This window comes from Macrobrachium rosenbergii, chromosome 50, assembly GCF_040412425.1.
Source record: "Macrobrachium rosenbergii isolate ZJJX-2024 chromosome 50, ASM4041242v1, whole genome shotgun sequence".
Lineage (NCBI taxonomy): Eukaryota > Metazoa > Arthropoda > Malacostraca > Decapoda > Palaemonidae > Macrobrachium > Macrobrachium rosenbergii.
Genome location: NC_089790.1, coordinates 13,766,969 through 13,785,000, shown reverse-complemented (window position 1 = coordinate 13,785,000; position 18,032 = coordinate 13,766,969). Strand labels below are relative to the sequence as shown.

Sequence of the window (18,032 nt, the reverse complement as noted above, 5' to 3'; positions counted from 1 at the left end):
CTCTCTCTCTCTCTCTCTCTCTCTCTCTCTCTCTCTCTCTCTCTCTCTCTCTCTCTCTTTTCTTTTAAGTTTCATTTTGATTTTGTAAATTACTATTATCATTACATACAGTAGGACTGCAAATGTTAAAGTATAAATAGCCTCTCTCTCTCTCTCTCTCTCTCTCTCTCTCTCTCTCTCTCTCTCTCTCTCTCTCTCTGTGGCAACCTCAGAGAGAGAGAGAAATATGACTCTTGTTTATGATCTGTCACAAATTATACTCTAGCAATAAAGCACCTCTCTCTCTCTCTCTCTCTCTCTCTCTCTCTCTCTCTCTCTCTCTCTCTCTCTCTCTCTCTCTCTCTCTTACCTTCGTGTGGTAAAGAGCTCCCAAGTTGACGTGAGCATGAGTCAGGCTGGGTTCCAGTGCCACTGCAACACGATAGTTCTGGGATGAGAATTTTACAAGTGTTAAATTGGCAAAATATAAATAAATTCAGCTGTGACTTAGTTTTAACTTAACTTTGTGTTAACTTCTCGAGTTCCTCATACTTTTTTTGGGTACGTTTTCTACACAAAGCTTTCAAGACAAGTTTTCTACACAAAGGCTTCAATCTAAAAGTGGAGAATTTTACAAGTGTTAAATTGGCAAAATATAAATAAATTGAACTGTTAATTAGTTTTATCTTAACTTTGTGTTAGCTTCTCGATTTCCTCATACTTTTTTGGATACGTTTTCTATACAAAGCCTTTAAGACAAGTTTTCTACATAAAGGCTTCAATCTAAAAATGGAGAATTTTACAAGTGTTAAACTGGCAAAATATAAATAAATTCAGCTGTGACTTAGTTTTAACTTAACTTCGTGTTAACTTCTGAGTTCCTCATACTTATTTTGGATACGTTTTCTACACAAAGCCTTCAAGATAAGTTTTCTACACAAAGCCTTCAATCTAAAAATGGAAATTTGAGATTTTGTTTATGTTTGTCTGCGAAATTCAGTTTGACTGTGACTTAGTTTTAAGAAGAAACAGAGACTTTGTCTTAACTTCTAGATTTCCTCATACTTTTTTGGATACGTTTTCTACACAAAGCCTTCTAAACAAGTTTTCTACACAAAGGCTTCACTACAACAAGGGAAATTTGAGATTTTTTTATGTTTGTCCTAACTAATCGATTTCCTCACAATTTTTTGGATACTTTCGACACAAAGCATTCAGTCCAAAAAGGGAAATCTGAGATTTTGTTGACGTTCGTTTGAAGAATAACTGTTTCTTTTCTGTAACTCAGGATTTCAGAGTAAGGATATAGTTGTGTTTTGTATCAGTGTCTGGACTTGTGAACTAATTCTATATCTGTCACCTTAGATTAACATATAGTGCATAAGATTTACCATGATACTTGGAGGTGTTAAAATATTTTTTTTACGTTAAGGTGAATATGTTATAATAATTACGTAATCAATGAAAATCGATGATAATAATAATAATAATAATAATAATAATAATAATAATAATAATAATAATAATAATAATAATAATATAGTCGCATGAGTCACTAAAATAGTGAAGAAATTCATAATGATGTCAGTGTAAATATAAAATACATACAAAATATAAATTTACACTACCACCATTATGGATATTTTCACCAATAATAATAATAATAATAATAATAATAATAATAATAATAATAATAATAATAATAACTCATAAATAGTACTTAGGATGAATAACAATTGTGAATAAATAGATACATACAATTAAAATGAGGTTATTTGATTATTCCAATTATCCCCTGCGAAAGTTGAGTAAGATAATAATAATAATAATAATAATAATAATAATAATAATAATAATAATAATAATAATAATAATAATAATAATAATAATAATAATAATAATAATAATAATAATAATAATAATAATAATAATAATAATAATAATAATAGTAATAGAGAAACAAATCCACAGTTATGTAAATGTTTATATATTTAATGATAGATCTGTACAGCTAGCTTTCGGGAATCTGGTCGATCCCCCTTTTCAGAGATAAAAAAGGGGAATCGAACAGATTCCGAAAGCTATCTGTACATATCTATCTTTAAATATATGTACATATACATAATTATGGATTTGTTTCTCCCTTTGAAGACTCATGCTACTATGAGTATTTAATAATAATGATAATAATAATAATAATAATAATAATAATAATAATAATAATAATAATAATAATAATAATAACTAAACAGACAAACCAATACTGACTTGAGCAGCTTCCTCGTAAGACTCATGCTACTATGAGTATTTAATGATAATAATAATAATAATAATAATAATAATAATAATAATAATAATAATAATAATAATAATAATAATAATAACTAAACAGACCAAACAATACTGACTTGAGCAGCTTCCTCGTAAGACTCATGCTACTATGAGTATTTAATAATAATAATAATAATAATAATAATAATAATAATAATAATAATAATAATAATAATAATAAAATTAAATGAATTAATAACTGAGCGGACAAAACAATACTGACTTGAGCAGCTTCCTCGTAAGACTCATACAACTATGAGTCTTTAATAATAATAATAATAATAATAATAATAATAATAATAATAATAATAATAATAATAATAACTAAACAGACCAAACAATACTAACTTGAGCTGCTTCCTCGTAAGACTCATGCTACTATGAGTATTTAATAATAATAATAATAATAATAATAATAATAATAATAATAATAATAATAATAATAATAATAATAACTAAACTGACAAAACAATACTTGAGCAGCTTCCTCGTAAGACTCATGCTACTATGAGTATTTAATAATAATAATAATAATAATAATAATAATAATAATAATAATAATAACAATAATAACTAAACAGACAAAACAATACTGACTTGAGCAGCTTACTCTTAAGACCATGCTACTCTGAGTATATAATAATAATAATAACAATAATAATAATAATAATAATAATAATAATAATAATAATAATAATAATAATAATAATAATAATAATAATAACTAAACATACAAAACAATACTGACTTGAGCAGCTTCCTCGTAAGACTTATGCTACTATGAGTATTTAATAATAATAATAATAATAATAATAATAATAATAATAACTAAACAGACAAAACAATACTGACTTGAGCAGCTTCTTCGTCGTGGTTCCTATCCTTGAGCAGGTCCGCGTAGTGGGCGTGGATGTGAGCGCAAAACGCGGGCGGGGTTGAGCAGTTGTGAGCAGCCCTGTGGGCGAGGGCGAGAGCCTCCTGGGTGCGGTTGGTGTAGGTGTAGAGGAGGGAGAGCTGGAAAAGGGCGTCTTGGTGGTGTGGCTCCTCAGACAACACCTGAAGAAGGAGTTCCTGGCTGTCTGTGTAGCACTTCTGCTGCAGTTTGACGCGGGCCTGGGTTTTTAGAGATTGGGAGGGAGGGAGATAGAGGTGGGGTTTTAGAGAGAGAGAGAGAGGGGGGGAGGGGGAAAGAGAGAGAGAAGGGGGAAGAGAGAGAAAAAGAGACATGGGGGTTGGGGAGAGAGAGAGAGAGAGAGAGACATGTGGGATGGGGAGAGAGAGAGGGGGGCAGGGGAAAAGAGAGAGAGAAGGGGGAAGAGAGAGAAAAGATATATGGGAGAGAGAGAGAGACATGTGGGATGGGGAGAGAGAGAGAGAGGGGGGGCAGGGGGAAAAGAGAGAGAGAGAAGGGAAGAGAGAAAAGATATATGGGAGAGAGAGAGAGAGAGAGAGAGAGAGACATGTGGGATGGGGGAGAGAGAGAGAGGGGAGGATGATGAGAAGAGACAGAAAGAGAGAAGGGATGGTGGAAAGAGAGAGAAAAAGTAAAAAAAGGGAAAAATGAGAGAGAGGGAAAGGGAGGGAGAGAGAGAGAGAGAGAGAGAGAGAGAGAGAGAGAGAGAGAGAGAGAGAGAGAGTTAAAAACCACGATAAATACATTAATAATTCTTTTATAATGATATAAAGTTCATTCATTGCTGGTAATATTGATAAATACATTAAAAATAATGATAATAGTAATATATAGGAATCAATCGACAGATCATCTTTCTCAGACATTAAATGCCTAATTAAATTTCATAAATTAAATAGATTAATTTCATAAATAAACTAATACAGCAACCCATTTTCATCCCACGCGAACTTACCAAGTACACGCGAGAAGACACCACATGAGGGTACAGTCTTAACACAGTCGAGAAGGTAAGGGAAGCTTCCTCAAGTCGCCCTGTGTTTAGGTAAAGCTTTCCTAAGCTCTCCCCAATCTCGGGGTCCCACGTCAGCTCCAGAGCTCTTCAAAAAATAAAAAGAAGAAAGGGTTTTTGGGGGTCTGAATGTAAACACAGATTGGTGTAATGGAGGGGGGAAGAAAGTCGCCCTGTGTTTAGGTAAAGCTTTCCTAAGCTCTCCCCAACCTCGGGGTCCCACGTCAGCTCCAGGGCTCTTCAAAAAAAATAAAAAGAAAGGTTTTTTTGGGGTCTGAATGTAAACACAGATTGGTGTAATGGAGGGGGGAAAGAACTGCCGTTCTATAGTTAGAGGAAAGAAGAAAGATTGTCAGTAAACAAATGATTGTTTATGTTGTCCTGGATCTACGAACTTGGGGACATGCGAAGCGTTTGATATGATTTAATAATTCGTTAGCCCCGAAGGGGAGTATTGCCGTCAGTGCACCTCACGTGGTGCACTGTAGGCATTATTTGAGGTTCTTTGCAGCATCCCTTCTGCCCCTAGCTGCAACCCCCCTCGTTCCTTTTACTGTACCTCCTTTCATATTCTCTTTCTTCCATCTTACTCTTCACCCTCTCCTAACAATTGATTCATAGTGCAACTGCGAGGTTTTCCTCCTGTCACACCTTTCAAACCTTTTACTGTCAATTTCCATCTCAGCGCTGAATGACCTCGTAGGTCCCAGTGCTTGGTCTTTGACCTAAATTCCATATTTAATTCAGTTCAATAATTCGTTAGACTTTCGTGAATTCGTGTTCGATTTAGAGAAAATTAAATCTACGAAGAATTAATTCTAACTTCACGTGGAATTTCGTGTCAGGAAAAAATCCCTGTAAAGTTAGGATAAACTTTTATCTTCTGTATCTGATAAAAAAAATTCTGATATTTTTAAAAACGAGAGTGTGGATGCTTAGTTTATTATTTCTGAGTATTGTGCTGATGTTGTTATTTGATATTAAAGAAAAGTATCGAAATCTGTATTTAATGCATACACGTAAATTAAGTATCAATAACAATTCACTTTTATTATCCTCAGTTATTAAAAAATAAATGCACGATTCTAACCCACATTCAGTGAGAATATACTTAAAACTAGACACAGAGCGAACCAGAAACAGCAGAAGAGAATCAAAGAGAATCTGTGATTCTATCTCCAGCTCTCTCTCTCTCTCTCCTCCACCCACCTTTTATAGAGAATTTCCGCTTGTTTGTTGTGACGTAAACTCCTCATTAGCATGGCTGTGTTGACCAGTGCCACGGTGTGCTCCGGATCCAGGTCGAGTGCCGTCTGGTAATGGTGCAAAGCCGCGTGTTTACGACCTGGGGCAGGAAATAGGAAGAGGGATCTATGAGAAGCCTGTGCTCTGCGAAGAGGTTCGGGATTCAGACTGTTACCTGAGAGGACTTTCGTGTTTCTGTGTTTTTGCGTTTGTTCTGCATAATCGTTTGGTGGTGATCAGTTTTTCAAGGGCATTTTACACTTTCTGTTCCTATAAACAGCAAGTTCTATTCCAGTAAAGCTGATTCACATTGTACCATCGTCACCGACACGTCTCGTCACGTCACCGTCTCATCAGCCGTGCCTTGTATTCACACTATCCGTCACAGTCCCGGTCAGTTCGTGCCCAGCCTCGGCGACTCACAGATTTGGGGGTAAGAAACTTGCATAAGCACCGTCACGTCGCGTCAAAATATTCTCTCCAAGAAAACGTGTCGTGATGTGACGGTGGATGCCGTGTGCTTGATGGGACGTGACGTGATGGTGTGAACAAGTCCATTCGATTACATGCAAGGACGTGATGTGTCGGTGACGTGATGTTATAATGTGAATCAGCCTTAACCCGTCGTTGACTTAATTTCCCATTTAACATAAGTTTTCTGTGTTTTATGCTTAGTCTGTACAATCATTTGGTGGTGGTGATGAGTTATCTGAAGACATTTGGCTCTCTATGTTCCTAAAAACAGCAGAATTTATTCCAGTAACCCCTCATAGGCCTAATCTTCCATTTACCCAAAATTTCTGTGTTTTACGTTTATTCTGTAAAATCACTTGGCGGTGATAAGTTATCTAAAGGTATTTTGCTCTTCATATTGCTAAAAACAGCAGAATTTATTCCAGTAATCCACCGCTGGATTCATCTTCCATTTACCAAAAGCCTAGACTCACAGATCACTCACCTACTGTGTGAAGGAAGGCTGCGTAATTGTTGTGGACCACTGGATCGAAGGGCCTCGCCCTCAGGAGGGTGAGGTGGAGTCTCTCGGCATCCGCGGGACGCCCTGCGTCCACGTACATCCCCGCCAGGGCGGAAACGGCGTCCTTGTTGGTTGCGTCGTGGGTGAGGGATTTCTCGAGCAGGTGCATAGCTTCTGCCAGACCTCCTTGTCTCCTGCTTTCAGAATAGACAAGGGATGATGGCTGTGAGTTCCATCCTTTGACACAGAAATACAAATAAATAGACAAACGGACAGAATCCTATGCTGTAAAGGATTTTTAAAATATTCCTCAAAATAGGAAAAAATTATGAAATCGAAATTAAAATCAGAAAGACAAGACAAGTGAAAGGAAATACGAACTAACTTCCATCATCAATTAGTCTTGAAATCGTTTTCCAGGCATTAGTGACCTCTGTCCTTTCGTAGATATGAAGAGCAACCGACGGGAATCGGATTACATTGCAAGAAGAATCACCCTAACAGGTAAAGTTAATAGACAATTAGCGATATTTTCCTTGTGTTATATTAAGAGTAACTAGTATTCAATACGCTCATATGTATTATCATAATCTATCCATCAGCAGAAATAAAGGCAACTCAGAAGTCCTTAAAGTGAATAATTAAAAAGAAAGCATTCTTTTTTTTTTCAGTATGACGACGAATTCTCGCTCAGTATGAACCTGCACTAGACTCAGCTCCCTCAAGTCATCAGGATATTGTGAAGTGCCGTTCTAATTCCCAGGATACAGATATAACAGGCAGCGAGGCTCTTAACTTCATACAGGTTTCGCAGTGATGAATATATCCTAAAGGCGAGGGAACCATACGATTCCTCAATCTCTCCTTTGATATTCGTTCACATCTACACCCTGTGGGAACCCAGTAAGGTTTTCTTCCCCTAGGGGGAGAGTTTGGTAAAAATACCTTGGTGTTTTTAGATGGCTTTGCGCGATAAGGCCAATTCAGCCGGATTATCTTCTTTGTTACGTTCGATTCGTTAGTGGCCTGAAGTTTAGGAGGGTCCGATTCGTTAGCGGAACGGAAGGTCTTTTAATCTACGTTCAGAGATAACTGAACGTGTATGAGCGTCTTCGGGAGAACGTCTGTTTATGTGCACGGACGACTGTAGACGCAGAACTGTCTTGTTTCTGCTTGTTTGTACGTAAGTATATTTATGGGGTCAGTTGAAGAAACTATAATTATTTTAATGCACTGTTCAGTGCTCTTTGAAATCGGGTTGACTGTTTATCTTATTTTTGTTAAATAATGTTAAATAATGCATAAATATAGTTTTAAATTGTGTATATATATTATTTATATATATTATATACATTTATATATATATATATATATATATATATATATATATACATTTATATATATATATATATGTATATATATATATATATATATATATATATATATGTATGTATGTATGTATGCATGTATGTACACAAAACATATATACACACACACACACACACACATATGTATATATGTGTCTGTCTGTGTTTCTGTGTATATATATATATGCATATATACAAACATAAATACATACATACATGCATATATATATATTGTATATATATATATATATGTATATATATACATATATATAGAAAGGTACTCAATTTCAAACTATATTTATGCATTATTTGACAAAAATAAGGTAACAGTCAACCCGATTTCAAGACTCACTAAACGGTGCGTTAGAATTATTATATTTACGTCAACAGACCCCATAAATATACATACGTACACACAAGCAGAGGCAAGACAATTCTACGTCTACAGTCGTCCGTCCACGTAGACAGACGTTCTCCCGAAGACGCACATACGTTCAGTTATCTCTGAACGTACACTAAACGACCTTCCGTTCCGCTAAAGAATTGGACTCTCCTAAACTTCAGACACTGACGAATCGAACGTAACAAAGAAGGCAATCCGGCTGAATTAGCATTATCGTACAAAGCCATCTAAAAAAAAAACAGGTATTTTGACTAAACTCTCTCCCTGGGGGAAGAAAACTAGACTGGGTTCCCACAGGGTGAGGATGTGAACGAACAATCAAAGGAGAGATTAAGAAACCGTATGGTCCCTTCTTCGTTAGGATATATTTATCACTGTGAAACCTGTATGAAGTTAAGAGCCTCGCTGCCTGTTATATCTGTGGCCTGGGAATTAGAACGGCACTTCACAATATCCTGATGACTTCAGGGAGCTGAGTCTAGTGCAGGATCGTACGTAAGGATGATTGGTCCTCATAACGAAATGCTTTATTGTTAATTATTCACTTTGAGAGCTTCTGAGTTGGCGAGTCCATCTGCTTCAACAAATTACTTTTATCACTTCTGAAAGACGGAGTATGATGATACATTATGAGTGGCTGTTTACTGAAACCTTTAGCTGATTGAATAATAGTCGTTCACGATAATACAATGCTAAGAAAATATCGTTTATTATCCATTAACGTTCGTTGCCAGGCTGATTCTTCTTTCGAGGTAATCCGATTCCCTTTAATTGCGCTCTTCACATCTACGAAAGGACAGAGGTCGTCAATGATTGGGCAACGATTTAATGTCTGGAATATGGATGATGATGAGTGATGATGAGTTTATTTATATACTTCTATATATATATATATATATATATATATATATATATATATATATATATATATATATATATATATATATGTGTATATATATATATATATATATATATATATATATATATATATATATATATATATATATATATATATATATATATATATATATATATATATATATATATATATATATATATATATATATATATATATATATATATATATATATATATATATATATATATATATATATATATATATATATATATATATATATATATATATATATATATATATATATATATATATATATATATATATATATATATATATATATATATATATATATATATATATATATATATATATATATATATATATGCATATATATGTATATATATGTGTGTGTGTATGGAAATACCTATACGAAAATGGAACGATTAAACAAAAAAGGTCATCATTACGAAAATGCCCTTCAGAATCAGAACCAAGAACATCACTGTATTCAAAGAAAAGAAAAACACTCATTTTTTTTTTTTTAGCTTCTTGAAAGTCGATTTCGCTCGGCTCTCTGACTGCTGACAGAACGTAGCCATAACGGCCTGGAGGGCCTACTCACTTTTTCAGGCTGGCGAGATTGTAGTAGGCCCGGGCGTGCTGCGGGTGTGCCTTCAGGGCCAGGCGGAAATGGGTTTCAGCCTCCGAAGTGTCGTTCAGGAGTGTGGCCAGATTATTGTGAGCGCTCGAGTGCTCTGGCCATAACCTGTTGGTGATTAAAGGAAAGATGCTGCATTAATGTTTTGAATGTTGTCTGACTTTGAGAGCTAACCAGTTTACTCGACATCATCCGGACGAGAACGTTGATATATTTGTAATTTTGTGAAATTCTTCATTAGTGTTTCGAATTATGTCTGATATTGCTAAGGTTTACTCGACATTATCCAGACGAGAAAGTTGAGGTATTTGTACTTTTTCAAAAATGCTTCATTAGTGTTTCGAATCATGTCTGATATTGCTAAGGTTTACTCGACATTATCCAGACGAGAAAGTTGATGTATTTGTAATTTTGCAAAATGCCGCATTAGTCTTTTGAATGTTGTCTCATATTGCAAGAGCTAACCAGTTAACTCGACATTATCCGGACGAGAAAGTTAAAGTATCTGTAATTTTGCAAAATGCTTCATTAGTGTTTTGAAGTATGTCTGATATTGCGAGCTAACCTGTTTATTTGACATTATCTGGACGACGAAGTTACTACGTTTCTCATTTTGCAAAAGTTGTGCAAAATGCAATGAGGGATTTTATTGATGGTTTGTAGTCCATATTACTGATTCTGAAATTTCTGCAGTTCTGGATGGATTTGCTTTGCTTGTGATGCAATCTCTCTCTCTCTCTCTCTCTCTCTCTCTCTCTCTCTCTCTCTCTCTATATATATATATATATATATATATATATATATATATATATATATATATATATATATATATATATATATATATATATATATATATATATATATATATATATATATATATATATATATATATATATATATAGGTATATATATACATGAGTATATATATAAATACAGTATGTATATATATATATATATATATATATATATATATATATATATATATATATATACATGTATATATATACATATATATATGTATAATTTTGCCGCAGTCATTTTCTATATAGTTTTTATAAGGTGCAAAACTTTAATATCACCCATTCATTCAGTTTTATTCATCTTACTTTGACAATAACAAAGGAAAATTATTACCCTGCAGCTTCTGATAACTAAAAACAAAAATGAATAAAGTCAAATGAGATTTAAGCCCTAATCCATATTGAAATTCAAAGAGAATATCGTTCAGAAAAAAATAGAAATAAAAATTCCAAAATCCTTGGAGGGAGCCCTTAAGGAGATTAGGCCATAACAAAATGATTTTATGTCGAAAAACGGCAGAGGTTCCTCACCTGATTGCTTCCCTGTAATGGTATTCAGCCAGGTCCATGTGGCCCAGGTCTTTCTGGAGGTTGGCGTAATTGTAGTGCATTTTGGCATTGTGAGGGAGGGTCTTCAGGCCAGCTCTGAAGAATGAGAGATTCTTTTGTGACTTACCAAAGAATTTTTCTGATATTGCATTGACAGACTTCTTTATTTAACATATTACCTTGCCATGAAACTTTTCTGATTTTGAAGTGGCCTGCTATAAAATCTTTCAGATTTCGAATTATTTAAACTTGTCTCAAATAGATAATTTGAAAATTACGTTTTCTCTAAACATGGTTTAAGTAAAGACGTTGTATTGCATCAGGGAACTTTATATAGACTCCTAAAATTTCCTGAGACTAAACAATGGTAAATCTAAATGGAAAATCAGCAAACAGTACATTAATCTTTGCATTTTAATATATATACAGACATATATACATACATATATATATATATATATATATATATATATATATATATATATATATATATATATATATATATATATATATATATATATATATATATATATATATATATATATATGCATATGCTATGTCCACTATCGTATTTCCAGCCTCTCCTTTACACTCATTTACCAAATTCGTCTTTCTTATTTTTTGGAGATTATTTCATCCTTCTTTCATCCTCAAACAAAAGTCCTTTTATTTAATCTTATTCTATTTTATTTTTTGTTGGTGCTGATGTTTTAAGCCCGGCCTCTGCCGGCTCCTTTTAAAAGCTCATTATTAATTCAAAGGACGACGTATAAAATTCCCAGACGAATGTCTTGGGTTTCCAGGCGTCCTGAGGGTCCACGAGTGAGGGGAAAGAAAAGAAAGTGGGGAAGACTGGAAAGGGAAGGGAATGGAGGAAAGAAAAAGAAAGTAGGAAAGTCTGCGAAAGGGGAAGGAGAAGATGAAGAGAAAGATAGAAAAATGGAGAATGCCTTTTGCGAAGGATTATCTGAATGGTGATTTACTAAAATGTCTATCAGTCAATATAGGATGTCAATATATGAAAAAGCAAAAGGGAAAGTCTGTGAAAGGAGAAGGAGAAGGAGGAAGAACGATGATAAAGATCGGGAGTGAGACGGACAAGAGGAGACTCTCTTTTACGAAGGATTGTCTGAATGATGATTTATTAAAATGTCTATCAGTCAGTACAGGATGTCAGTACAGAAAAAGTAAGTAGGAAAGTCTGTGAAAGGGGAAGGGGAAGGAGAGAGAACGATGATAAAGATGAAGAGAAAGATAGAAAATAGGAGAATGTCTTTCACGAAGGATTACCTGAATGATGATTTAACAAAATGTCTGTCAGTCAATAAAGGATGTCAGTATAGACAAAGCAAGTGAGAAAGTCCGTGAAAGGAGAAGGAGGAGGAGGAGAAAGAACGATGATAAAGATCAAGAGGAAGATAGAAAAGTGGAGAATGCCTGAAGGATGATTTAGTGGAGAACCCCTGAAGGATGATTTACTAAAATGTCTATCAGTCAATATAGGATGTCAACATAATCGGAATCTGTGAAAGGAAAAGGAGAAGGAGAAAGAAAACGAGGATAAAGATCAGGAATGAGATAAGGAAAAAGTGAGTCTTTTGCGATGGATTGCCTGAATGACAATTTATTTAAAATTCTATCAGTCAGTATAGGATGCCAATAAACATTTGGAGTTCACATGACGTGTTTGTTAGAAAAAATCTACGTCAATTTCATTTCTATTTTGCTAGATAGTCTCTCCGAAGCTCTCTTATTACAGCTAATTGGTAGGTCAGACATTGCTTATATGAAACAAAAAAACATAATTTGATTTAGCAAACTAAAATGATTCACAAGCTAAAATTTTAATGAATTTACCTTGGAGCCGGTTTTGAATTTTTCATACCTCTTTTCAGTTGCCATTTAGAATTGTTTATCTAGAGGATCTAAAGTCATTTTTCTGTTTTTATGTTTTACCCTTCATAATTTTAGTTAACTGATTAAAAACAGTAATTTCTGTTAATTAATTACAAACTGTATATTACTGTTCACTTCTGCATAATTTTTTGGATACACTTACCATTACAAACCTATATCCAGGCAGGATATGTGGGCGTGTGTGTGTGTGTGTGTGTGTGCCTTTATGAGTAATTATGCCAATACTCAACAATAAAGGTAGCATATAATCTCTTACATAATGGAAAGTAGCATATCACCCAAGCTATATTCAAGTGAATTCCCCTAATAGTAGAACCTCATTAATACCAGTCACCGGAAATATATGAAAGCCTATTGTATGCTATCGTTCAACCATTCTCAAAATGCAATCTATTTAAGCATTAAAGCCTATTCACGCGCAACAAAGGACCAAAATCGTTCTTGCGTTTGAAATTGCGAAACGAGCGTTATATATCTGTCAACCTTTGCATGTACAAAGCTTAATACTTCCATCCGGGCTGCGCCATTTTTTGGTGATTGTCGTCGTTTGAAAATCGGAATAAAGACGGTACAATTCTACATAAATGTGATAAATACTTATTTAGAGATTAAAGATATTTCAAGCTGAGATTATACCAGGTGCCTGATGCAGAGATGAAAGTCCAGTTTATTGAGGATTATAATTAATGTCGTATAATTATAGTTGTAATATTTCTTTTGCTACCGACGCTAATTATTGTTTTTTTTTTTTTCCTGGACAAAGTGTGAAATCAACTGATGTTTTTTGCTTCATTAAAAGTAATAATTAATTCGTATACATCTAAGATAATTTTAGGTTTTCCTTTAAGAGCTTTAATTCTTTTCTAGATGGAGATCCTAGAATCATTATATAATTTCCATTTACCCTTACAAACAATTATCCGCATCAATCTTTTTATATATAAAGCATCGTTGGTGAGGTAAGCTCTAACCTTACCTCTGAGGAAACAGTTGTCTATTCACTAGATGACAAACCTTATTTTATAGAAATTTTATTTCTTTATTATTATTAATTTGAGTTAACATTTAGAGCTTTCAACAATTAAATTTCTGTTAGGGTTAATCTAGTTACATTTAATTGATGTACCGGATGAGGTCATGTGAAATTTTATTTATTTCTCTTGATTTTATTTATTTGTTTATATATTTATAAATAATAAGTAATTTATTTATTTGTTTGTTTAAAACTTCACCTTTCAGGTTTCACATTGTTTTATTTCATCTGTCACTCTTAATGAAAATTATTGTGTCATTATTTAAATCATTTAAGCTTTGAATAGATAAAAAATACACATATGTTAAGGTGACTAATATTTTCATTTAATAATAATAATAATAATAATAATAATAATAATAATAATAATAATAATAATAATAATAATAATAATAATAATAATGTTTTACTACAACTTATACTACTTTGACTTCTACTACTTAGGACAAGACCGACTTTTATAGTTAACCAGACACTCACATCGCTAAAGTTGCTCTAGATTCCCAGTCTCTGTTCCTTTGAATCGTCCGGCAGGAGAAGGCCATCATTAGCAAAAGCAAACTGGCTGCCCTCAGGCGACCTACTCTCGAGAGGCCAATGCTCACGACCAGGGACCAACCAACACTGAAAATAATAAAGAAAAAATATATATATGTATATATATATATGTGTGTATATATATATGCATAAATATATATACATTTTATATATAATATATATATAAACCAAATATTAATATCAGGAACGAACTGCGATTCGATATTGAAATCCATTTTGTATTAAATCATCTGAAGATAATTCATGTCACTTATATAGAAATCTGTACTGCTCTTTTTTCCCCTTAAAATTCCCTTACAGGACAGATATACACATCAGTAACCAACCCTTATATAGAATTTATTTCCAAAATATCATGAAATGAATCGCCCTAAATCAAACCGTCAAATCTGGGCAAAAAGTTAAAACAAAAATCGTTCCTTTAAGCTTTGGATGTTGCCCCGTATTAGGAACATTGCCAAAAATATTCGCTACTTGGGAATGTACAGGATTCTCAAACAGTTTTTGAAAAATCGTTCCTTTAAGCTTTGGATGTTACCCCGTACTAGGAACATTGCCAAAAATATTCGCTGCCTGGTGATGTACAAGATTCTCAAAAAGTTTAAAAAAATTGTTCCTTTAAGCTTTGGATGTTACCCCGTACTAGGAACATTGCCAAAAATATTCACTACCTGAGAATGTACAGGACTATCAAAAAGTTAACACAAAAATCGTTCCTTTAAGCTTAGGATGTTACCCCTTACTAGGAACATTGCCAAAAATATTCACTTCCTGGGAATGTACAGGATTATCAAACAGTTAAAAAAAAAAATTGTTCCTTTAAGCTTTGGATGTTACCCCGTACCAGGAACATTGCCAAAAATATTCGCTACCTAGGAATGAATAGGATTCTCAAGAAAAATCGTTCCTTTATTTTTGTTACCCGTATTAAATTGCCAAAAATCGTTAGGATTCTCAAGAAGTATTTTAAAAAATCGTTCCTTTAAGCTTAGGATGTTACCCCGTATTAGGAACATCGCCAAAAATATTCAGTTCCTGGGAATGTACAAGATTATCAAAAAGTTAAAAAAAAATCGTTCCTTTAAGCTTTGGATGTTACCCCGTACCAGGAACATTGCCAAAAATATTCGCTACCTGGGAATGTACAGGATTCTCTCGGCGACAACGAATCCTACGGTGAAGAAGAGATTCGTCGCAGGCAGAAACGGGAGCACCAGCATAGCCAAGCCTAGAAGGACAGCCCGTCCTTCGTAACCCTGTGAAAAAAACGGTTTAGAAAATTTATTAATAATTTTCCGTACTTAACCTAAACGAAATCTGAGCGCTGTTGAAGGCTTATGTGACAGAGGATTTATTAAGTGACAGTTTCTTACAGTAAATTAAATTGCCTGAATAAATTACCTATTTCTTGATATTCTTCAAGAAATCATTATCATTATTAATGGTTCTTAAAAGGAAGTTGAGTGCTGTTGAAAGCATTTATGACTGAGGAAGTGCAATTGTTGACAGAGAGGTTCTTGCAGCGATGAATGATTACGCGAATGAATTTTTTTTCATAATATTCTTGAAGAAATAAACATTACTAATCTTAATAATAATATTAATGGTTCTTAAAAGGAAGTTAAATGCTGTTGAAAGCTTGTATGACCAAGGCAGTGCATTTATAAAATTAATGCTTCTTGCAGCGAAGAAAATTACGTGGATAAATAATTCATAATGTACATTCTGAATAAGTACAAAAGACGAAAATTGCACCAATATAATATTAATTTCATAATATTCTTGGCGGATACATACGTTGAAAACCGGCTGAAAGTTCAGGCGGATGAAGGAGTGTATTTATTTACTAAAATCGTTATGAATTAGAAAATTACATAAACACTTATTAAAAACGGGAAAAAATAATAGAGATAAAAGTTAGGAACTAATAACAGCTCAGAGAAAGAAGATATGAGAAATTGGCAATGGAAATGTAGTGTATATCTTATAGAAAAAATCTAACAGCACTTTAAAGGGAATAAAATATTATATATTATTAAAAATTAAAGACATCAAATCGAGAGAAAGGAAGAAGGAAGACAAATAGAAAGGAAGAAGGAAGAAAAAGATAAGAGAAAGGAAGATGGAAGGAGAGAAAGTAAGAAGGAATAAAGAAAACAGAAGGAGAAGCAAAAGGAAGAAAGGAAGAAAGAAAGAAAGAAAGAAGAAAAATAAAGAGAGAAAGGAAGAAGGAAGAAGAAGAGAAAGTAAGAAGGAATAAAAAAAGGAGAAGGAGAAGCAAGAAGTAAGAAAGAGAGAAAGGAAGAAGAAAGAGAAAATAGAGAGAGAAAAAGGAAGAACGAAGAAGGAGAGAAAGTGAGAAGGAATAAAGGAAACAGGAAGAGAAGGAGAAGAAAGAAGGAAGAAAGAGAGAAAGGAAGAGGAAAGAGGGAATAAAGAGGACATTGGGAGAATGGAGAATAAGGAAGAAGGATTTTTAAGACCTCGAAGACCCATTATAGCAGGAGGTGGAGGAACTCGCAAGAGATCCTCCTTCAGGGCAAAACAAAATATCTCTCACGGGTCTCCCGAGATAACTCGAGATTGCGTGATGGCTGTTTCAAAGTTTTCCTGGAGCTTAAAAATATATTTTTTTTTTCTTTCCTTTTTTTTAAAGTTTAAAAAAAATTATTTCTCTGAGCTGAAAAACAAGAATTTGGCATTTAATTCTGTCTTCTTTATTCCCTCCTTCTCCTTCCTTTCTCTCTTCTTCCTTCTTGCTTCCCCCTCCTTCTGTTTCCTTGAATTTCTTCTTACTTTCTCTCCTTCTTCCTTCTTCCTTTCTCGCTTTCTTCCTTCTTGCTTCTCGTTCTCTTCTGTTTCCTTTATTTCTTCTTCTTCCCTCTCCTTTTTATTTCGTTTTTCTTCTTCCTTTCTCTTTTTCTTCTTTTCCCTTCTTCCTCCTCTCTTCCTTCTTCCTTTCCTCCTACTCGCTCCTCCCTTCTTCCTTCTCCCTTCTTTCTTCTCTCCCCTCCCTTCTTCCTTCTCTCCCCTCCCTTCTTCCTTTCTCTGTTTTTTCTTCTTCCTTTCTATTTCTCTCTCTTCCCTTCCTCCGCCTCTCTCCTCAGTTCTTTCCTTCTGTCTCCTCCCTTCTTCCTACTCCCTTCCTATTTCTCTCTCTTCCCTTCTTCCTTGTCTCTCCTCACTTCTTTCCCTCCCCTCCTTCCTTCCTCCTTCCTTCCCCTCCTCCTTCTCCCCTTTCTTCCTTCTACTCCCATCCCCATCTCCTATTTTCCTTCTTCCTCGCAAGTCTCTCTCTCTCTCTCTTTCTCTCTTTCCCTCGCCCCACTTTCCAGGCCATTTTTCAATCCTCCTCTACAGGAATGGCTTCCATTTTTCTTGCTCCTTTTACCCAAAGTTTTTAGCTTTATTTTCTCACTGGAGTTTGCTGTC

The 18,032-nt window shown here is 34.0% G+C and overlaps 1 protein-coding gene across 3 annotated transcripts in view; it reads right to left on the bottom strand.

Moving 5' to 3' along the window:
• The window catches only part of LOC136832647 (protein O-mannosyl-transferase TMTC1-like), an 88,377-nt gene that overhangs the window by 1,801 nt on the left and 68,544 nt on the right, over nucleotides 1-18,032 (bottom strand). The window contains exons 9-17 of one of the 3 annotated variants that reach the window (XM_067093915.1): nucleotides 15,735-15,856; nucleotides 14,523-14,666; nucleotides 11,075-11,188; nucleotides 9,708-9,851; nucleotides 6,439-6,653; nucleotides 5,445-5,580; nucleotides 4,179-4,323; nucleotides 3,163-3,423; nucleotides 350-427 (exon numbers count right to left, since the gene is read on the bottom strand). In XM_067093915.1, the coding sequence (XP_066950016.1) occupies nucleotides 350-427; nucleotides 3,163-3,423; nucleotides 4,179-4,323; nucleotides 5,445-5,580; nucleotides 6,439-6,653; nucleotides 9,708-9,851; nucleotides 11,075-11,188; nucleotides 14,523-14,666; nucleotides 15,735-15,856 (1,359 nt within the window). The remainder of the gene's footprint in view (nucleotides 1-349; nucleotides 428-3,162; nucleotides 3,424-4,178; nucleotides 4,324-5,444; nucleotides 5,581-6,438; nucleotides 6,654-9,707; nucleotides 9,852-11,074; nucleotides 11,189-14,522; nucleotides 14,667-15,734; nucleotides 15,857-18,032) is intronic. The other 2 variants (XM_067093916.1, XM_067093917.1) reach the window with 2 other exon arrangements.